Below are 18,901 nucleotides of genomic sequence, written 5' to 3' on the forward strand. Positions count from 1 at the left end.
TTGGTAATTTCACCAAAAAAAACCCTTTACAATCTCATGCTGGAAGAAGGGAAGACACCCCCACCTCAAGCCCAGCCTGGCTGCACCTGTGGACAATAGGTCACACTCCTTGCTATAAAGTGTCCAAAACTTTCCCACTGTGCTTAGAATAAAATCCTCACTCACTGTACACACTTAGCATATATCACATGCCAGATATTTTTCTACGTGCTTTACACATGATCTCATGTAATCCTTTACAGTCACTCTATGAAGTTGCTATTATTAGCCCTATTTTACAGGTGAGGAAACTAAGGCACAGACAGGTTAAAGCCCTGCATGACATGGCCCCTATCTCTGACCTAATCTTTCCCTCTCATACAACAATTCGGCCATGCAAGGATCCCTCCAAACCGGTTTTCCACCTCAGGGTCTTTGCGAAGTTTGGCCCCTCCGCTGGGCACAGTCTCCTCCCAATATTCACGTGTCTGCCTCTGGGCCATCCTTCAGGTCTCAGCTCAAGCACTGCCTTTCCAGAGAAGCCTATCCTGAGCCCTTCAGTTGCTTTAGATCATGTAGATCGCAAAACCATGTTATTTCTTTATAGATTATTTATTGTCTGTCTCTCCACCAGAATGTAAGATCCAGGGATCAGAGTTTGCCAGTAGCTAATCCAATACCTGACTATTCTAGGAGTTCAAAATGTAGTTACTGAATTGATAACTGGGATCCCTATACTCTTAATTTAAAAAAAAAAAAAAAGAGTGCAGGCCACAACCCCTATTACCAGCACATACATTTATACAACAATGTGAACTCACTTACAGAAACAAGGCAAGCAGTGTCAGCACCCTTACCGGAAGTTAGAAACAGCACAGAGTGGTTCTGGTGACTTAACCTAAAGCCACCCAGCACATCAGCCGCAAAGCCCAGCTCTGACTTCTACCCAGCTGTTTTTCCATGGCCTGTTGCAAGGGCTGAGGAGACGCTCAGCCATCTTGTTTCCTCTGCCTGGGCACACAGGAAGTCAACAGTTCCCAGCCTCCTGCAGTTAGGTCGGGGCCATGGGCTGGGTCCTGGCCAATGGCACGTAGGTAGAAGTGACGCACCCACCTCTAGGCCTAGCCACAGAACGTCCAGTGCAATCTTTTTAGAGCTCTCTTTTTGCTCTACGGAGAGAATTCAACAGAGGAAACAGGAACATTCTAGGAGACAGCAGAGCCACAGAGGAGTTAATGCTCAGAGGCCAGCTGCCTGGGACAGCCATCCACCTGCACTGAGCTGTGAAGGGTGCAAGACATAGCCATTTGTTGAGTCAAGCCACTGAGACTTGGGGTGTCATTTGTTACAGCTCTGCACTTTGTGTTAATAACCCTGGTTAACAAACGGTTATGTTCATTCACCTGTTGTCCTTACCCACCAGCGCCGTGACAGCAACTGTGGAGTCGTCTCTGTCCTTTTTGCTGCATATAAATTCTATATGAATCAACGCTGTAATAGAGCTATCTATCCAAAGGGCAGACTGTCTTGGGCTGTGTGAACAGCAGGGGAGGCAGCAGGCAATTGGGAGCGATTGCAAAAGTGAGTAAACTCGGCTTCACTGAAGTACATCTGTAATTTCAGTGGCCACTGCAAAAATGTAACTCATGCCTCTGGCACCACTATCATGACCCTCCGAGTCCCTTCTGTGTAGCCAGTCAGCTGGGGTGACACGGCGATCAACAGCTGTGAGTGCTTCTTGAACTGAGAAAAGCCGTGGACCTTTTAGCCAGAGGTTTGGCTGTGGAATGAACCAGAAACTGGGCTTCAGAGTATGCCTCTTTTGCAAATGCTGCCTAAGGGTGAAGAAGAAAATGCCAGAGGGGAGATCGAGGCTGGGCTGGCGCCCCCCACCCCAGTGCTGTGAGGGTTGCCGAACTCAACCCTGCCAAGAGAAAACACAGATGGGAAACACTGGAACACCAAAACAATGGGACCCCTGAGGTACTTTTAGCCAGGACTGGGGGACAAGCAATGGGGCAAAGAGCTGCGGTTTAGGTCTTGCTTGGGGGAGGAGATAAAGTTTAAATGTAGAGTCCAGTCGTCCCCCTCCATCCATAGGACATATGTTCCAAGACCCCCAGTGGATGCCTTTTCTACACTATGTGTTTTCCTATACATACATACCTACGATAAAGTTTCATTTATAAACTGGCATGATAAGCCATTAACAAAAACTCATAATAAAATAGGACAATTATACAATAAGCTGCAATAAAAGTTATGTGAATGTGGTCTTTCTCAAAATATCTCCGTCATCTTCTCTTCCTACGATGACGTGAGATGGTAGATCGGCTCCAGGATGAGAGGGAGGGTGGGGGATGACGCAGGCGAGTGGCATAGCTGGAGGCTGCTAGACCAGGGCTGACTGTGGGCAACCATTTGATTTTCATTAAACATGAGCTTTCTACCTGTTTGTTTCTGAAAGGGTTTACTACAAAATAAAAAAAGCATTACCAAACAATACAATTGTTCAAAGCCCTGCCACACAATAAAATAAATATTTCTAAAACGAAGAGCTGTAAATTTACACCAAGCAGTAAGTAACAAAACCGCTGTAGCGAGAGCAGTCAGACTATTCCCCAACAGGGAGGCTCAGCTTCCATTTCCCAGCATCTATCCCTTGTACAGCAAATCTTTATTTCCCGCGTTGTCCACTGAATCAGTCAACGGGTAGCCTGGTGGCATCAGGCATCTCCCTGACCAGCGTGCAAACCACAGCACCGGTACCACGTGGCTGATGGGAACAGCAGCATCGAACCCTTATCACCCCTCCCCCCAGGACAGGAACGTAGTGGCCAGTGCCCAAGCTGTTTCATGTGATTAGTGTCTTACTTAAATGCTGTCCTTGAAATGTGTTAATTGTGTCAAGTGAAGACGTGAGTTGTCACATTTGTCTTTAGCACTGAACCGTGTGTTGAACAGAGAACTCTGGGCACTGCATATGTGCATGATACACCTCTAGACAAGACCACAGCAGAAGATGCGACTTCAAAGTGAGCTCTAACAAGCCCATCCTAGGCTATTTTATTTTTTTTTTAATTTAAATTCAATTAACTAACATATAATGTATTATTAGTTTCAGAGGTAGAGGTAAATGATCCATCAGCATTATATAATACCCAGTGCTCATTACTCCCGTGCCCTCCTTAATGCCCATCACCCAGGTACCCTATTCTCCCACCCATCTCCTCTCCAGCAACCCTCAGTTTGTTTCCTGAGATTAAGAGTCTCTTACAGTTTGTCTCCCTCTCTGATTTCATCTTGTTTTGTTTTTTCTTCCCTTCCCCTATGATCCTCTATTTTACTTTTTAAATTCCACATATCAGCGAGATCATATAATTCTTCCTCTGATAGACTTATTTTGCTCAGCATAATACCCTCTAGTTCCATCCATATCACTGCAAATGGCAAGATTTCATTTTTTGATGGCTGAGTAGTATTCCATTATATATATATATACCACATCTTCTTTATCCATTCATCTGTTGATGGACATCTGGGCTCTTTCCATAGTTTGGCTATTGTGGACCTTACTACTATAAACATTCCGGTGCACATGGCCCTTCAGATCACTCCATTCGTATCTTTGGGGTAAATATCTAGTAGTGCAATTGCTGGGTCATAGGGTAGCTCTATTTTCAACTTTTTGAGGTACCTCCATACTCTTTTCTGCAGTGGCTGCACCAGCTTGCATTTCCACCAATAGTCTAAGAGGGTTCCCCTTTCCCTGCAACCTCACCAACATCTGTCATTTCTTGACTTGTTAATTTTAGCCATTCTGACTGGTGTGAGGTATGGTTTTGATGTGTATTTCCTGATGCCAAGTGATGTTGAACACTTTTTCATGTATCTGTTGGCCATCTGGATATCTTCTTTGAAGAAATGTCTGTTCATATCTTCTATTTTTTTATTGGATTATTTGTTTTTTGGGTATTGAGTTGGATAAGTTCTTTATCGATTTTGGATACTTTCCCTTTATCTGATGTAATTTGCAAATAACTTCTCCCATTCTGTCAGTTATCTTTTGGTTTGATATTATCAACTGTTTCTTTTGCTGTGCAAAAGCTTTTTATCTTGACGAAGTCCTAATAGTTCATTTTTGCCTTTGTTTCCCTTGTCTTTGGACATATCTAGCAAGAAGTTGCTGCCTGTGAGGGCGCCTGTGTGACTCAGTAGTCAAGCGTCTGTCTTCGGCTCAGGCCACAATCCCAGGGGATCGAGCCAAACAGTGGGTTCCCTGCTCAGCAGGAAGGCTGATTCTCCCTCTCTCACCCCCCTGCTTGTGTTCCCTCTCTTGCTGTGTCTCTCTCTGTCAAATACAAAAAAATAAAATCTTTAAAAAAAAAAAAAAAAGTTGCTGCCTGTGTTCTCCTCTGGGATTTTGAGGTATCTTTCATCCATTTTGAGTCTGTTTTTCTGTATGGTGTAAGGAAATGGTCCAGTTTCATTCTTCTGCATGTGGCTGTCCAATTTTCCCAACATCATTCTTGAAGAAACTTTTTTCCATTCCATCTTCTTTCCTGCTTTGTCGAAGATTAATTGACCATAATGTTGAGCGACCATTTCTGGGTTCTCTATTCTGGTCCATTGATCTATGTGTCTGTTTTTGTGCCAGTACCATACTGTCTTGATGATTACAGCTTTGTAATAGAGCTTGAAGTCTAGGATTGTGATGCCACCAGCTTTGGTTTTCTTTTCCAATAGTCCTTTGGCTATTCGGTATCTTTTATGGTTCCATACAAATTTTAGGATTATTTGTTCCAGTTTTCTGAAAAAGTTGATGGTATTCTGATGGGGATTGCACTGAATGTACAGATTGTTCTAGGTAGCATAGACAGCTTAACAATATTTGTTGTTCCAATCCATGAGCATGGAACATTTTTCTATTATTTTTGTGACATCCTCAATTTCTTTCATGAGTGTTCTATATATAGAACTATAGTTCTATAGATTTCTATATAGTTTTTCTATTATTTTTGTGACTTCCTCAATTTCTTTCATGAGTGTTCTATTTATAGAACTATAGTTCTATAGTTTTCTGAGTACAGAGCCTCTTTGGTTAGGCTTATTCCTAGGTATCTTATGGTTTGGGTGCAGTTAGAAACGGGATCAACCCCTTAATTTCCTTCTGTCTCACTGAAGGAAATTATCATTTCCTTCACAGGAACTGATTTCTGTGCATTGATTTTCTATCCTACAATGTTGCTGAATTCCTGTATGAGTCCTAGCAATCTGGGGGTGGTCTTTTGGGTTTTCCACATAGAGGATTAGGTCATCTGCAAAGAGTGAGAGATTGACTTCTTTGCTGATTCAGACGCCTTTTACCTCTTTTTGTTGTCTGGTTGCTGAGGCTAGGACTTCTAGTACTATGTTGAACAACAGTGGTGAGAGTGGACATCCTTCTTGCATTCTTAACCTTGGGGAAAAGCTCTCGGTTTTTCTTCATTGAGAATGATATTGGCTGTGGGCTTTTTGTATATGGCTTTTATGATATTGATATTTGTTCCCTCTATTCCTACATCTTGAAACGTTTTGATCAAGAAAGGATGCTGTACTTTGTCAAATGCTTTTTCTGCATCTATTGAGAGGATCGTATGGTTCTTGTCCCTTCTTTTAACGTAGTTATCACATTGATTGATTTGTGGATGTTGAACCACCCTTGCAGCTTAGGAAAAAATCCCGTTTGGTCATGGTGAATAATCCTTTTAATGTGCTGTTGGATCCTATTGGCTAGTACCTTGGTGAGAATTTTTGCATCCATGTTCATCAGGGATATTCATCTGTAATTCACCATTTTGATGGGGTCTTTGTCTGGTTCTGGGATCAAGGTGTTGCTGGCCTCATAAAATGTGTTTGGAAGTTTTCCTTCCATTTCAACTTTCTGAAACAGCTTCAGAAGAATAGGTATTAATTCTCTCTCTTTTTTAAAGATCTTATTTATTTGAGAGAAAGAGAGAGAGAGAACATGCACGAGTGGGGGAAAGGGGCAGAGGGAAAAGTGGACTCCCCACTGAGTAGGGAGCCTGATGCAGGGCTAGATCCCAGGACCCCGAGAACCTGACCTGAGCTGAAGGCAGATGTTTAATTGACTGAGCCACCCAGGTGCCCTGGTATTAATTCTTCTTTAAATATTTGATAGAATTCCCCTAGGAAACCATCTGGCCTTGGACTCGTTTGTTGGGAAATTTTTGATTACTGCTTCAATTTCCTTGTTGGTTATGGGTCTGTTCAGGTTTTCTATTTCTTCCTGTTTTAGTTTTGGTAGTTTATATGTCTCCAGGAGAGCACCCATTTCTTCCAGATTGCCTAATTTTTTAGTATATAGTTGCTCATAACATGTCCTTATAATTCTTTGTATTTCTTTGGTGTTGGTTGTGATCTCTTCTCTTTCATTCATGGTTTTATTTGGGTCTTTTCTCTTTTCTTTTTGATAGGTCTGGACAGGGGTTTATTAATCTTAATTCTTTCAAAGAATCAGCTCCTAGTTTCCTTGCTCTGATGAGAAGAATCAGAGTAAGGTAATCAACACATTTAAAGCAAAATAGATGGAAATGTGAGCAGCCAATGTTCTCCTGAATGAGTAAGAGACAAGGGTTTACACAGTAGCATTAGGTTGTTACAAGCTGGAACTAAAATTGTTTTTAAACCCTATTTTTAATCAAGAAATTCTTGTCTATAGTTTATAATCTAAAATAGTACTACAAGATTTTAATGAAAAATGAATCCTCACCCCTCTTCCGGTCCCTGATTCCCCCTCCTCAGAAGCAATCAATTTTAACTCTTTCAGTTATTTTATCTGGCATCTACCTCTTTGCTTAATAACATGCTTGTGCTGCTATTTCTTAATTTATCCATTTTAAACATCTCTTTGCTTCCTCTTATTGCCCAAATCCTTCATCAAAATTCTGGTTAAATCAATAGTCAGGATTTCCATTACTGGAAATATTTCCATTACTACATAAATATTATTCACTGCTGAACTGAGTTGTTACACTTTTTATACAATTTTTTTGCTTTTCCTAAGGCTAATAGTTGCCTTGTTCTTTAAGTTTCCTTAGTTTTCTATCTACCGATCACAAAAACCCCTCTAAATAATGGCCAGGCACTGGTATCCTGTCACTTCCATTTTCTTCCTGGAAACATCCAATCTAGAGCTCTCCATCCTCCTGCCATCTCTCTGTCTGGTCTTGATTAGCTGCTCTCAATGCCTGCTACACAGCTAAGAGGCTGGGACTTGGCTTTATTCAACTCAGGAAGTCCCCATAGGGCTCCTATGTCTTTTTTCTTGCTTGTTTTATTCCCTCATTTTGCTGGAGCTCATTCTCTTGCAATTTTCTTACAAAGGGTGAATAGGGAGAAGAAGATCTGACATTTCTAAAAACACCTTTAATCTGTACTCACATTGGTCTACCAGTTTGGTAGGGTATAGAATTGTAGCTTTAAAGTAATTTTCATCAGAATTTTTAGGGCATCGTCCCACTGTCTTCTAGCTTCCAATAAGCTGATGTTGTTCTTTCCTCTTTCTCTGTGATTTTCCCCTCCTCTAAAAGCTTGTAGGATTTTCTCATCTAAGTTGAATAAAAATGTGCCTTGGTGTTTGTCTTTTTCCTTTCATTGTGCTATTACTTTTTGATTATTCCTTCCCCTTCATATTCTCTGTTCTCTTTCCCTATAACTCCTGAATAGATCCTCAAACTTTCTTAGGATTTTATTTATTTGAGAGAGATCTTGAGAGAGAGAAAGAGCACATGTGTGTGCACACACACAAGCAGAAAGAGGGGCATCAGGGAAGGAGAGGAACAAGCAGACTTCATAGCCCAATGTGGAGCTGATCTCTAGACCCTGAGATCATGACCTGAGCTGAAATCAAAAGTCAGACACTTAACCAACTGAGCCACCCAGGTGCCCCCACCCTTCTAATTTTCTTATCTTTCCTCTCTAATAGTTCATCTCTTCTGAATGTTCCACTTTCTGAGGTGTTTTCTTCAAATTTATCTTCCAGTACCTTTTTTTTTTAAGGATTTTATTTATTTATTTGACAGAGAGAGATCACAAGTAGGCAGAGAGAGAGAGGGAAGCAGGCTCCCTGCTGAGCAGAGAGCCCGATGTGGAACTCGATCCCAGGACCCTGATATCAAAGACAGTGGCTTAACCCACTAAGCCACCCAGGCACCCCATCTTCCAGTACTTTTATCAATATTTTTATTTCCATTATCAAGTTATTAATTTCTGATTGTGTTTTTTTAATCTTGTTTCTTTTTTTTTCTCCTTCAAATTTTAATTCTAGTTAGTTAACATACAGTACAATATTGGTTTCAGTAGAATTCAGTGATTCATCACTTACATACAACACCCAGTGCTCTTCCTAACAAGTGCTCTCTTTAATACCCATCACCCATCTAGCCCATCCCCCACCCACCTCCATCACCCTCACTCTGTTCTCCATAGTTAAGAGTCTCTCATGATTTGTCCCCCCACCTTCCCCCCTTTCAAAGGCTCATTTGTTTTGTTTCTTATATTCCACATGAGTGAAATCATGGTATTTTTCTTTCTCTGACTTACTTTACTTAGAATAATTCATCCACATGATTGCAAATGGCAGGATTCCATTTTTTTTGTTGTTTGTTTAAGATTTTTATTTATTTGTCAGAGAGAGAGCAAAGCAGAGTTGCATGCAGAGGCAGAGAGAGAACCAGGCTCCCTGCTGGACAAGGAGCCTGATGCAGGACTCGATCCCAGGACCCTGGATCATGACCTGAGCCACTTACCTGACTGAGCCATCAGGGCGTCCCAGGATTCCATTTTTTTTAAGGCTGAATAATAGTCCATGATACACACACACACACACCACATCTTCCTTACCCATTCATCATCAATGGACAATTGGGCTCTCTCCCGAGTTTGGCTATTGTTAATAACGTATTTGTTTGTTTTTTGGCATTTTGTTTTATTTTACATGCACTATACCTCTTCTGATCTAAAGATAATCATCTTAAAATTTTCTTCAGCCCTCTGTATTGTCTCTGTTTCCTTGGAGTGTTTTGTTGTTGCTGTTTTCCCGTTTGGGGCTCCACCTCTTCATGTAAGATGCTTTCCTCAAATGTCCAGTAACCCCTGACTATCCATATTCAGAGCTGAGGGGAGGCTGACTGGATGCTCTATGGGAGGACGTGCCACCATCATGTGACTGGGGACAGGCCGGTGTTTTCACAGGGCCTCTCAATAGTCATTATTTGGGGGTCCTATCTCTAGGGATGTTTTCTTTAAAATCCTTCAATACCTTGCCTGAGGGTTAAACCTTTGCTGCAGTTTTCTTGGGAGGAGCAGGAAGAGAGGAGGTTGGGAGGGCCTCAGGGTTCAGGATGTGGATTTAATTTCATTACCTGTTTTCAGTGCCACACCTCGGCCCAGCCCCATCCACTGGCATCGAAGTTCTCAAGTCCGAAGTTCTCAAGTCTGGAGCTCCTCTGGTTCCCAGAAAACAAGCCTTGCCACGATGGGAAGGGAGACAGGCCCCTTGCTGCTCTTAGTGGAGGAGGGAACCTGGAAGGCTAATTGCTCTTAAAAGGTTTTTAATCATAACTCCAACCCCACCTGCTCTGCTGCCTTCCAGGAAATCTGGTGCCTCCAATTCCTGAGTCTTTTGGGGATTCTGGGGCATACCCCTCCCCTCTGGCAGACAACACTGCTTTTCATTCTCTCTTTTGTTAACAGTTACCATTGACCATTTGCTTTCTTATCTTCTGAAATTTTGTTGATATCTCTCATCTGCTGTTAATTCCAATCCAGTTCCCTTTGTCTTTGTGAGTTTAAACTTTTTCATTTCCTCACTGAAATTTCTGTGGGATTTTGAGAAAGGGTAGAAATAAAGACACGTGTTTAATTTACCATGCTTAACCAGCAGTCACTAATGTGATTTTTATTAAGAAGTAGTAAGAACATTAACACAGAGCACCTGGGTGGCTCAGTCAGTTAGGTGACTGTCTTTGGCTCAGGTCATGATCCCAGGGTCCTGGGATAGAGCCCTGTGTCGCCTCCCTGCTCAGCGGGGAGTCTGCCTCTCCCTCTCCCTCTCCCTCTGCCTGTGCTTTTTCTCGCTCGCTCTCCTGCTCTGTCAAATAAATTAACAACAACAAAAAAAAGATATAACACTATATTCTGAGGTTATTTATAACAGTTTATAAGGTATAACATTATAAAATTATATGTAAGAGCATATTTAAAAATAAAAGCCAGATTCTATGAAGCACCTGAAATAACACCAATGATGCCAGATGCCAGAGGATTCAAAAGAACTGCAAGACAGGTATATTACCATTTTTAATGACTTTATGCTACTCTAATGTACACCTATACCATATTTTATAGAAACAATCACATCTTTTTTCTACATTTAGTATGTTTCTAATTTTTCATTAATATAAACAATGCTGACATTGTTATATAAACAATTTTATATAATATGAACACAATTATATAAACCATCCTCTGTTAAAGGGAATATTTCTGTAGCATAAATTACTAGAAATGGATTTGCTAAGTCAAGGAATATAGGCATTTTAGATTATAACAGCACACTCCCAAGAAAAGCTAAATTAATTCACATTACCATTTTTCACACCCTCAACTACACAAATGCTCCAATAGTGATTAATCAGGTCGGCAAAAAAAATGGGACATCATGGTTGTTTTAATGTCACACTAGGCATTAGCAAGGGGAAGCTGGCTTCCTTTAAGCGGTGGAGGTGGTACAGGGGGCAGCCAGTAAGAGAAGCCTCATCGACACCGACCTCAAGGTTTCAAGTCCCATAGGCACCGCCCACACTAGAAAGGCAGTGAGGAGAGAGAGGTTTCATGTTGTTTTTAGAGAAAGGTACTGTGGAAAGACAGAGGGTGTAATAATTTTGGTCTTGAATAGGTCAAGTTTAAGATATTAGAGGTATGCAATTCTGTATTAAAAGTCAGTTAGAATGATGGCTAGAGGAAGGAGGATTTTAAAAGGTGTAGTTCTGTCAGCAAAGAGGACATGGAAAAACTTTTACAAGAGAAAACAGTCTGAGGCCACAGAAGACTCTTCCCATAGCCAGACGTCTCACAAATGTGTAGCCACAACGAGAGGGTAAGAGAGAAAGAGGGTGTGTGAAGGGAAAGGCTCAGAGATGCCAGAAGCCACAACCCGTAGGGCACGGCTGCCAGTGGTGGTTAGGAGCATAAACAAAGGAGGCACCTTCATGATTTCCAACCACCCAGTCCCAAACCTACCAACAACCTAAAGAACTTTGTTTACAAATTCTCTTCCACTCAGACCACCCCAAGAGAAGAATTTTTTTTTTAAATGTCAATGAGATGAAAAACAAAAGAAAAGTGGATATAAACTAACATGCTATTTAAGAAAAACCTTTAGATTCCCAGAGGAGAGTTTAGTCAGAAAGAGAAAAGACAGTGAGTCATTTTGCTCCAATGCTGTGACATTTAAATTAAATGTTCTGTGACAACAACACATTTAGGACAAATCATAAAAAAGAAGATATTAGTAGATACAAAAGAGTAAATCGGAGAGGCTCCGAATGAACTCACTCGTCTAGAATGCATGTAACTGGCACAGATGGCTTGAAAAGTTTTGGCGAGGTAGAGGTAATTATGTTCAAACATGCCTGGCACTTCTTCCGTGGTCCTTAGAGGTCCTATCTGTCCTTGTTCCTTCAACTGCAGATTTTGGAATTGCTCATAAAATAAGAAAACCCAAGTTTCACCAAGCCCCCTCTCCTCAGCAGCCTGAAGTGATGGCTGGTGTTGAAGAGGGGGCATTATTTTGTGGTTTTTCAATTCAAGGAGCTGATTCTTAAAACTGAGAGTCCTATAATGCCTCAGACAAAGCCATTGTGCCGTCATCGTTCCCCACTTGGTCACATGTCTCAGTTGAGTCTTGGTGTTTCCTTAATATCCCAGACCCCATTCAGAACAGAATTTTTCAATCCTAAAACACTTAAACAAACAAACAAACAAAAAACACCTTTCAAGATGCCTGGGTGGCTCAGTTGGTTAAGTATTACGTAACTCTTAATTTCAGCTCAGGTCATGATCTCAGGGTCATGGTCCCAATGGGACCAAGTCCTGCACAGGGCTCCGTGCTCAGCGTGGAGTCTGCTGGAGATTCTCTCTCTCCCTCTGGCCCTCCCTCTAATCCTGCTTGGGAAAAAGCAAAAACAAAAACAAAAACAAAAACCTTCATCGTGGTAACGTTTACAGACCATACAACACACTAGCTAAAGCATACATTTCAATGATTTTTAGTAAATTTTTAGAGTTTGGCCAAGCATCATCACAATCCAACTTTCAAACACTTTCATTGCTGCAAAAAGATCCCTGTCTGTTCACAGTCAGTCCTCATTCCCACCCCCAGCCTCAGACAACCACTAATCTACTTTCTTTTTCTGGACATTTCTATAAATGGAATCATATCACCTGGGCTCTTTTGCATCTGGCTTCTTTCATTTAGCACAGGGTTTCCAAGTTCATACATACTGTAGTGCTAATTAATGCTTCATTCCTTTTTATGGGTAATTAATATTTCATTGTATGGATATACCACTACTATTTATCCATTTATCAGTTGATGGGTATTTGAGAAGTATCTACTTTTTGGTTATTATTAATGATGCTTTTATGAACACCATTGTGCAAACTTTTATGTGGTGCATGTTTTCATTCTTCTTGCACCTAAGAATACAATTGCTGGGTCCTACGGTAAATGTTTAACTTTAAAAGACTCTGTTTTCCTAAGCGGCTACAATAGTTTATACTCCTACCATTAGTGTACAAGAGTTACAATTTCACCACATCCTCAACCACTCTTATTATCATCTGTTGTTGTTGTTGTTGTCTTATGGTCATCCATAAACCAGCCAGCCAGCCAGCAGAGGTGAAGCAGTATCTCATTGTGCTTTGGGCTGCATTTCCCTAATGACTATCTCTTTCTTTGCTTATTGGCCACTCATATATCTTCTTTGATGAAATGTCTCTTCAAATCTTTTGCTGTTTTTTGTTGTTGTTGTTGTTGTTTTACAGAGAGAGATCACAAGTAGGCAGAGAGGCAGGCAGAGAGAGAGAGAGGGAAGCAGGCTCCCCGCTGAGCAGAGAGCCCGATGCGGGGCTCGATCCCAGGACCCTGAGATCAAGACCTGAGCCGAAGGCAGAGGCTTTAACCCACTGAGCCACCCAGGCGCCCCTCTTTTGCTGTTTTTTAAATCGTCAATCCTAAAACACTTTGAAAAGCATCAAAACTTGTCTCAAAATAAAGATAAGCATCTAAGTCACACTGTAAAATCTGGCTTCATATACCCAATTTAAGGCCAAAGGAAGAGGCGAGGCCTCCCTAACAAGCCTGTTTGATGAAGTTACTCTACATAGAATAACAGCGAGCTGACAACTCTCCGAGAAACCACTGGTTAGGAACATGGGCTTCTCACTTTTTAATTTCTCCACAAGCAACCGTTCTACAAAGTATAAAAAGAAATAACTCCCCGCTAAGGATGGGAAGCCTCTCACTGCTTTGCAGAGGACAGTATGAAAGAGCAACAATTCAAAGACATAGGAAAGTTTTAGAAATAACTACAAATACAAACACTGTAATCAGCATGCTAAGTCATGATATTATAGAGTTGAACTCTATATGTTGGGGATGCCAACTCCCTGTGCAGCTGAAAATCTGCATACAACTTCTGACTCCCTAAAACTTAACTACTAATGGCCCTACTACTGAATGGAAGCCTTACCAAAAACAGAAACAGTTGATTGACAACATATTTTGCCTATGCATTATTCACCGTTCTCTTACAATAAAGCTAGAGAAAAGAAAGTGCTAAGAAAATCATAAGGAAGAGAAAATACATTTCCAGTACTGTACTATATTTATAAAAAAAAAAATCCACTTATAAATGGACCCATGCAATTCAAACCGGCATTGTTCAAGGGTCGACAATGTTATCAGTAAAATCAAACTGAACTGTGGACAGCTTAGAATAATCTGTGTGACTGGGAAGAATGAAAATGTAGATATGTTAAGACTGTTTAAGGCTCATTTTTCTCTTTGTAAAAGTGTAGTTCACTTCATTTGTTGTTTATCACCATAATACGACGTTCAAAAGACTTCTGCGAGCAATAGCAAACCAGTCAAGAAAGGCAAATAGATCAATGGTGTGGAATAGACAGTCCAGAAATAGAGCCACACTTACATGGTCAATTTTTGGCAAAGGCGGCAAAGCCCTTCAACGGGTAAAAGGACAACTGTCAACTTGCAACACATATATCTGACAAGGAGCTTATATTTGGAATAAAGAACTCCTACAGTTTAATGATATAAGACAAATAACCCCCCCAAAAAAACATGGGTGAAAGACTTGAGCAGACACTTCAAAAACACAGACCAATATGCACACAGAAAGCATTCAACCTCAGTACCCACTAGGGAAATGCAAACTAGAATTACAATAATCACAATAAGACATTAACTACTCACCCGCTAGAAGAGCTAAAATCAGAAAGGCTGACCAACACCAAATGCCAGAATGTAGAGCAAACACATTTCTACCATTGCTGGTGGGAGGGTAAAATGAGGCCATCATTTTGTAAATTGATCTGGCAGGTTCTTATAAAGTTAAACATATACATATCCCATGACTCAGCAATTCCACTCCCAGGTATGCGTCCAGGAGAAGAGAAAACATACATGCATAATTAGCCTTGCACAAGAAGGTACAGAGCAGCTTTATTCATAGTAGCCCGAATTTGAAGAAAGCACAAATGTCCATCAACAGGAGAATGCATAAATAAATCATGGTGTGTTTATACAATAGAATAGTAATTAGCAATAAAAGGAACAAACTACTAACTCAACAATATAGACAAATCCAAAAACATTATACTGAATAAACTATGAAGGAAAAAAAGAGTACACTCCATATCATTCCATTTTTATGAAGTTCTAGAATAGGGAAAACTAATCTATGCTCCTTGCCTCTTGGAGGGATGGGGAATTGGCTGGAAAGGAGTAAGAGGGAGGGTTCTGAGTGCTGAAAATGTTTCTTTTGATACAGGTGTGATTTAGACATATGTTTGCATTTGTCAAATACACTGAATTGCAAATTTAAGATTTGTGCACTATATGTAAAGTATACCCCCCAAAACCCCAAACTAAAACAAGCAGAAATAGAGTGCTGTGCAGGCGGCATAAACATGTATCTATCAGTTTACTACATTTAGGATGGTGTTTGTCACTTACTTAATGCTCAGTAAATGCTGGTTAAAATTATAAGTATTATCTATCACAACAAAGCTACCAGCTAAGTGTCATCCACATCACGGTGCAAATGTGAAACCTGCTATTTGTGACAAGTCTGAAATTGATACGAATTACTATGAAACCCAGTCATCCTCCATCACCCTATGACTTATCATAAAAATCTTGTAAGTTTTTACATGCCACATCCAATTTATCCTGTCTTGTTAATATCAACTATAACCTTAATTAGAAATAACAGCCACTCCATATATAAATAAATGTAGAAAATATCGGTTGGGTAATTTGACAGTTTCCCAAAGGAGCTAAAGCTGGATTGTCATGGAGGGTCGTGACTTGTGGTTCTTGGTCTCTGCTCAGAGAAATACTTGATGCAGGTGAGAAAACTGAAGCAGAATGTTGATGAGAACATCAACTGTGACTGGTATGAAAACCTCTCATCGGTCAAACTCAGAAGTGCAATGGCTGAAAGCTCTTGACAAATCAATCTAAGTTCCTTGAAAGTGGGGCAAGGACCGTAAGGGAACAATGATACTCTCTTGTTTTTCCCAGAAAGGCGATCCAATTTTTTCCAATATAATCAAATATTCATCAACTACCTAACTATGTGTCAGGTCCTGTGCTGGGGTCTAAGGAGAGGAAAAAGATAACTGCGGCTTCTGCTCTTAAGGAAAGCATTGTTCAGGAGAGTGTTTCTCCAACTTTTGCTCTCCATGTACCATGTAATGGATATTGGGAATATACACAGTTAGCCAATTTTAGGTCTGTTTCTAAAAGCCTAAAATCAAGGGGTTCCTGGGTGGCTCAGTTGGGTAAGCGCCTGCCTTTGACTCAGGTCATGATCACAGGGTTCTGGGATGGAGCCCCGCAGCATCGGGCTCCCTGCTCAGTGGGGAGTCTGCTTCTCCCTCTGCCTCTGCCCCTCCCCCACTTGTGTTCTCCTTCTCATTCTCTCCCTTTCTCTCTCTCTTAAATAAAGTCTTTTCCTAAAAAAGCCTAAAATTAATTTACACTTAATAGTATTTTCACATAAACAAGAGAGATGATTGTAAAGTATGCCAATACATTTGGTACTAGTCTGAAAGGCAGTCAGTTTGATTTTTTATTCTTATCACGACAAGTTAGAAAAGCCTAACTGAGAAGAATAACAGGATGTCAAGAATGGCAGCAAGTATTTTCTGGCTTTGTCAGATAGTTCCGGGTACTCAAATCAAATTAGGACCCAGAATAATGAGATGATTTCTCATTATAAACTACAGCATTCTGTAAAATGTCAGGCTGATGGACAGATCACAGTCAAGACCTAGAAAGCTGACTGTTTCAATCTGGGCAATAGCAGTGAATGGATTCCCGATTCCATGTTTGTTAACATTTAGCTCTAGAGAGTATTTTTCATGTTCTGCTCCAGCATTTAAGTGTGGCTTGAAAATACGCCCCATATTAAGTTACTGATTTATTTTTCTGAAAAGTGAAGAAAAACATCCAGTGTTGGGAGCATGCCAAACTCTCAAGCGACCAAACCCTTTGTAAAACGGTTCAATCTCAAAAGATTCCAATACCTTATTTTCAATATAAAATAGTGGTATTTTGGCTCTGAATAACAGGTTTAGGCTATCAAGAAACAGGATTTATTACTCTAATACACCAGAGCCGGTATATTTGAAATAGAAGAAAGGCCTTTACTAGCATTATCACTGTTTACTATGTACCATTTTTCATTTCAAAAAGCACCTTTATCTTCAGCTGCCACCACACCTAAACATAGCCATGTCTGCACCCAGTTTTGTGAACCTCACACTTTAAAGACAGGGGCTCACCCACTGCCATCTTATCACATTTCTACCTTTTGTTACTTCCTAAAGCACTGATTCAAGAATAGGGAGTAAACCGTTAGCTGCCACCTGGTCTCTCTGCTGGAGACGTAGTATTCGGAATGGCATTTTGCTGTGAGATCTGATGTACACCTCTGCTTAACTCTGTCAAAACAACATGTGACCTCCCTCACCAAAGCAGCTGTACCCTGGCCTCCCCGTCACGGCTGATGGATTGTACTTCCATCCTTCTGGTTTACTCCGGCCGGTAACTTTGAAGCCATCCTTGGTTCCTCTTCCTCCCCCCCCCGCCACCCACACTTCTTGGCTCTCTTTTAAAGTATATCCAGAAAATGACTAGCCCTCACCACCTCCATGGCTCCCATGCTGGTTCAAGCCATCGTCCTCTCTCATCCAAATTATAGGAGTTGACTCCTAACTAGCCTCCTATTATCACTCCTGCACCCCAATTTTTGCTCTCAACACAGTATCCAGGGCGACCCTTGTCACTCCCCTGCTCCAAACCTGCAGTGCCTCTGTGATGGTTGGTTTCACATGTCCACTTGGTTGACATGGTTATTCGAACACTAATCCAGGTACTGCCGTGAAAGTATTTCATAAATGTGTTAACATCTACAGTCAGCTCACTTTATGGAGACTATATGACAATATGGGTGGGCCTCATCTAATCAGCTGAATGGCCTTAAGAGCAAAACTGAGGTATCACCGAGGAAAAAGAAATTCTGCCTCAAGACTGCAGCATCAGCTCCTGCCTGACAGATTCCCTACAAATTTCAGACTGGTGAACCATCACAATTGCATAAGCCTATTCCTTCAAACAAATCTTTTTAAGTATGTATGTATATATACATGTGTATTTCTATGTAGTTGTGCATATGTTATTTAGAAGGACACATGTCAATGTTTGTATGTGCACATGCCTTCATGTATATGCATAAATATTTCCTACCAGTTCTGTTTCTCTGGAGAACCCTGACATAGGCTTCCTGTATCAAATAGCTTCTATTTGCCCCTCCAGATCTGTTCTTCTTCCATTTCCACTTTACTCTCCTTCCTGGGTGGTTGACCTGAATGAATGGATCAACAGTTGTCCTCCAGTTGCTTGTGGGAAGCACAAAAGGAATTAAAAATAAGAAAGGGAGTTGGGTCAGGACATTTATTTCCCCGGTTCTTTCCCTATGAAGTCACCTTAATACCACACATTCAATAACTATATCCCCAAAGTTATCCCATGAGGCAGGGAGTATCATTAGTCACATTTTAGATATGAGGAAAATGGGGCACAGAGAGGTTAACTAACAAACTCAAGGCCATACAGCTAGTAAGTAACTGTTTTGGTAACCTATTGCTGCACAAAAAAAAACACCCCAAAACTCAGTGGTTTAAAACAATGTACCCTTCTTTCTTTTTTTAAGATTTTATTTTTTTATTTGAGAGAGAGAGAGAGAGAGATCATGAGAAGGGGAGAGGGGTAGAAGGAGAAGTAGTCTCCCTGCTGAGCAGAGAGCCCCCCACAGGACTTGACCCTGGGATCATGACCTAAACTAGAGGTAGATGCTTAACTGAGCCACCCAGGAGCACTGTACAATTATTTCTTACAGTTCTGTGAGTTCACTGCCCCCAGCTGGGTGGTTTCAGGCTTGAATCATCTTACATAATTATCATCAGTTATCAGCTAGGGCTTAAGTCATCTGAAGGCTTAAATGGGCTGGTTGTCCAAGATGACATCTTCACGCCCGTGTCTAGCACC

At 41.0% G+C, this 18,901-nt stretch overlaps 1 protein-coding gene across 2 annotated transcripts in view; it reads right to left on the reverse strand.

Annotated features, from left to right (window-relative positions):
• The window catches only part of PCOLCE2 (procollagen C-endopeptidase enhancer 2), a 64,601-nt gene that overhangs the window by 32,658 nt on the left and 13,042 nt on the right, over nucleotides 1-18,901 (reverse strand). The window contains exon 3 of one of the 2 annotated variants that reach the window (XM_047726978.1): nucleotides 1,589-1,759. The exons of the other annotated variant lie outside the window; for it this stretch is intronic. Coding sequence (XP_047582934.1) covers nucleotides 1,589-1,759 — 171 coding nt within the window. The remainder of the gene's footprint in view (nucleotides 1-1,588; nucleotides 1,760-18,901) is intronic. 2 annotated transcript variants of the gene reach the window in all.

This window comes from Lutra lutra, chromosome 1 (assembly GCF_902655055.1).
Source record: "Lutra lutra chromosome 1, mLutLut1.2, whole genome shotgun sequence".
Lineage (NCBI taxonomy): Eukaryota > Metazoa > Chordata > Mammalia > Carnivora > Mustelidae > Lutra > Lutra lutra.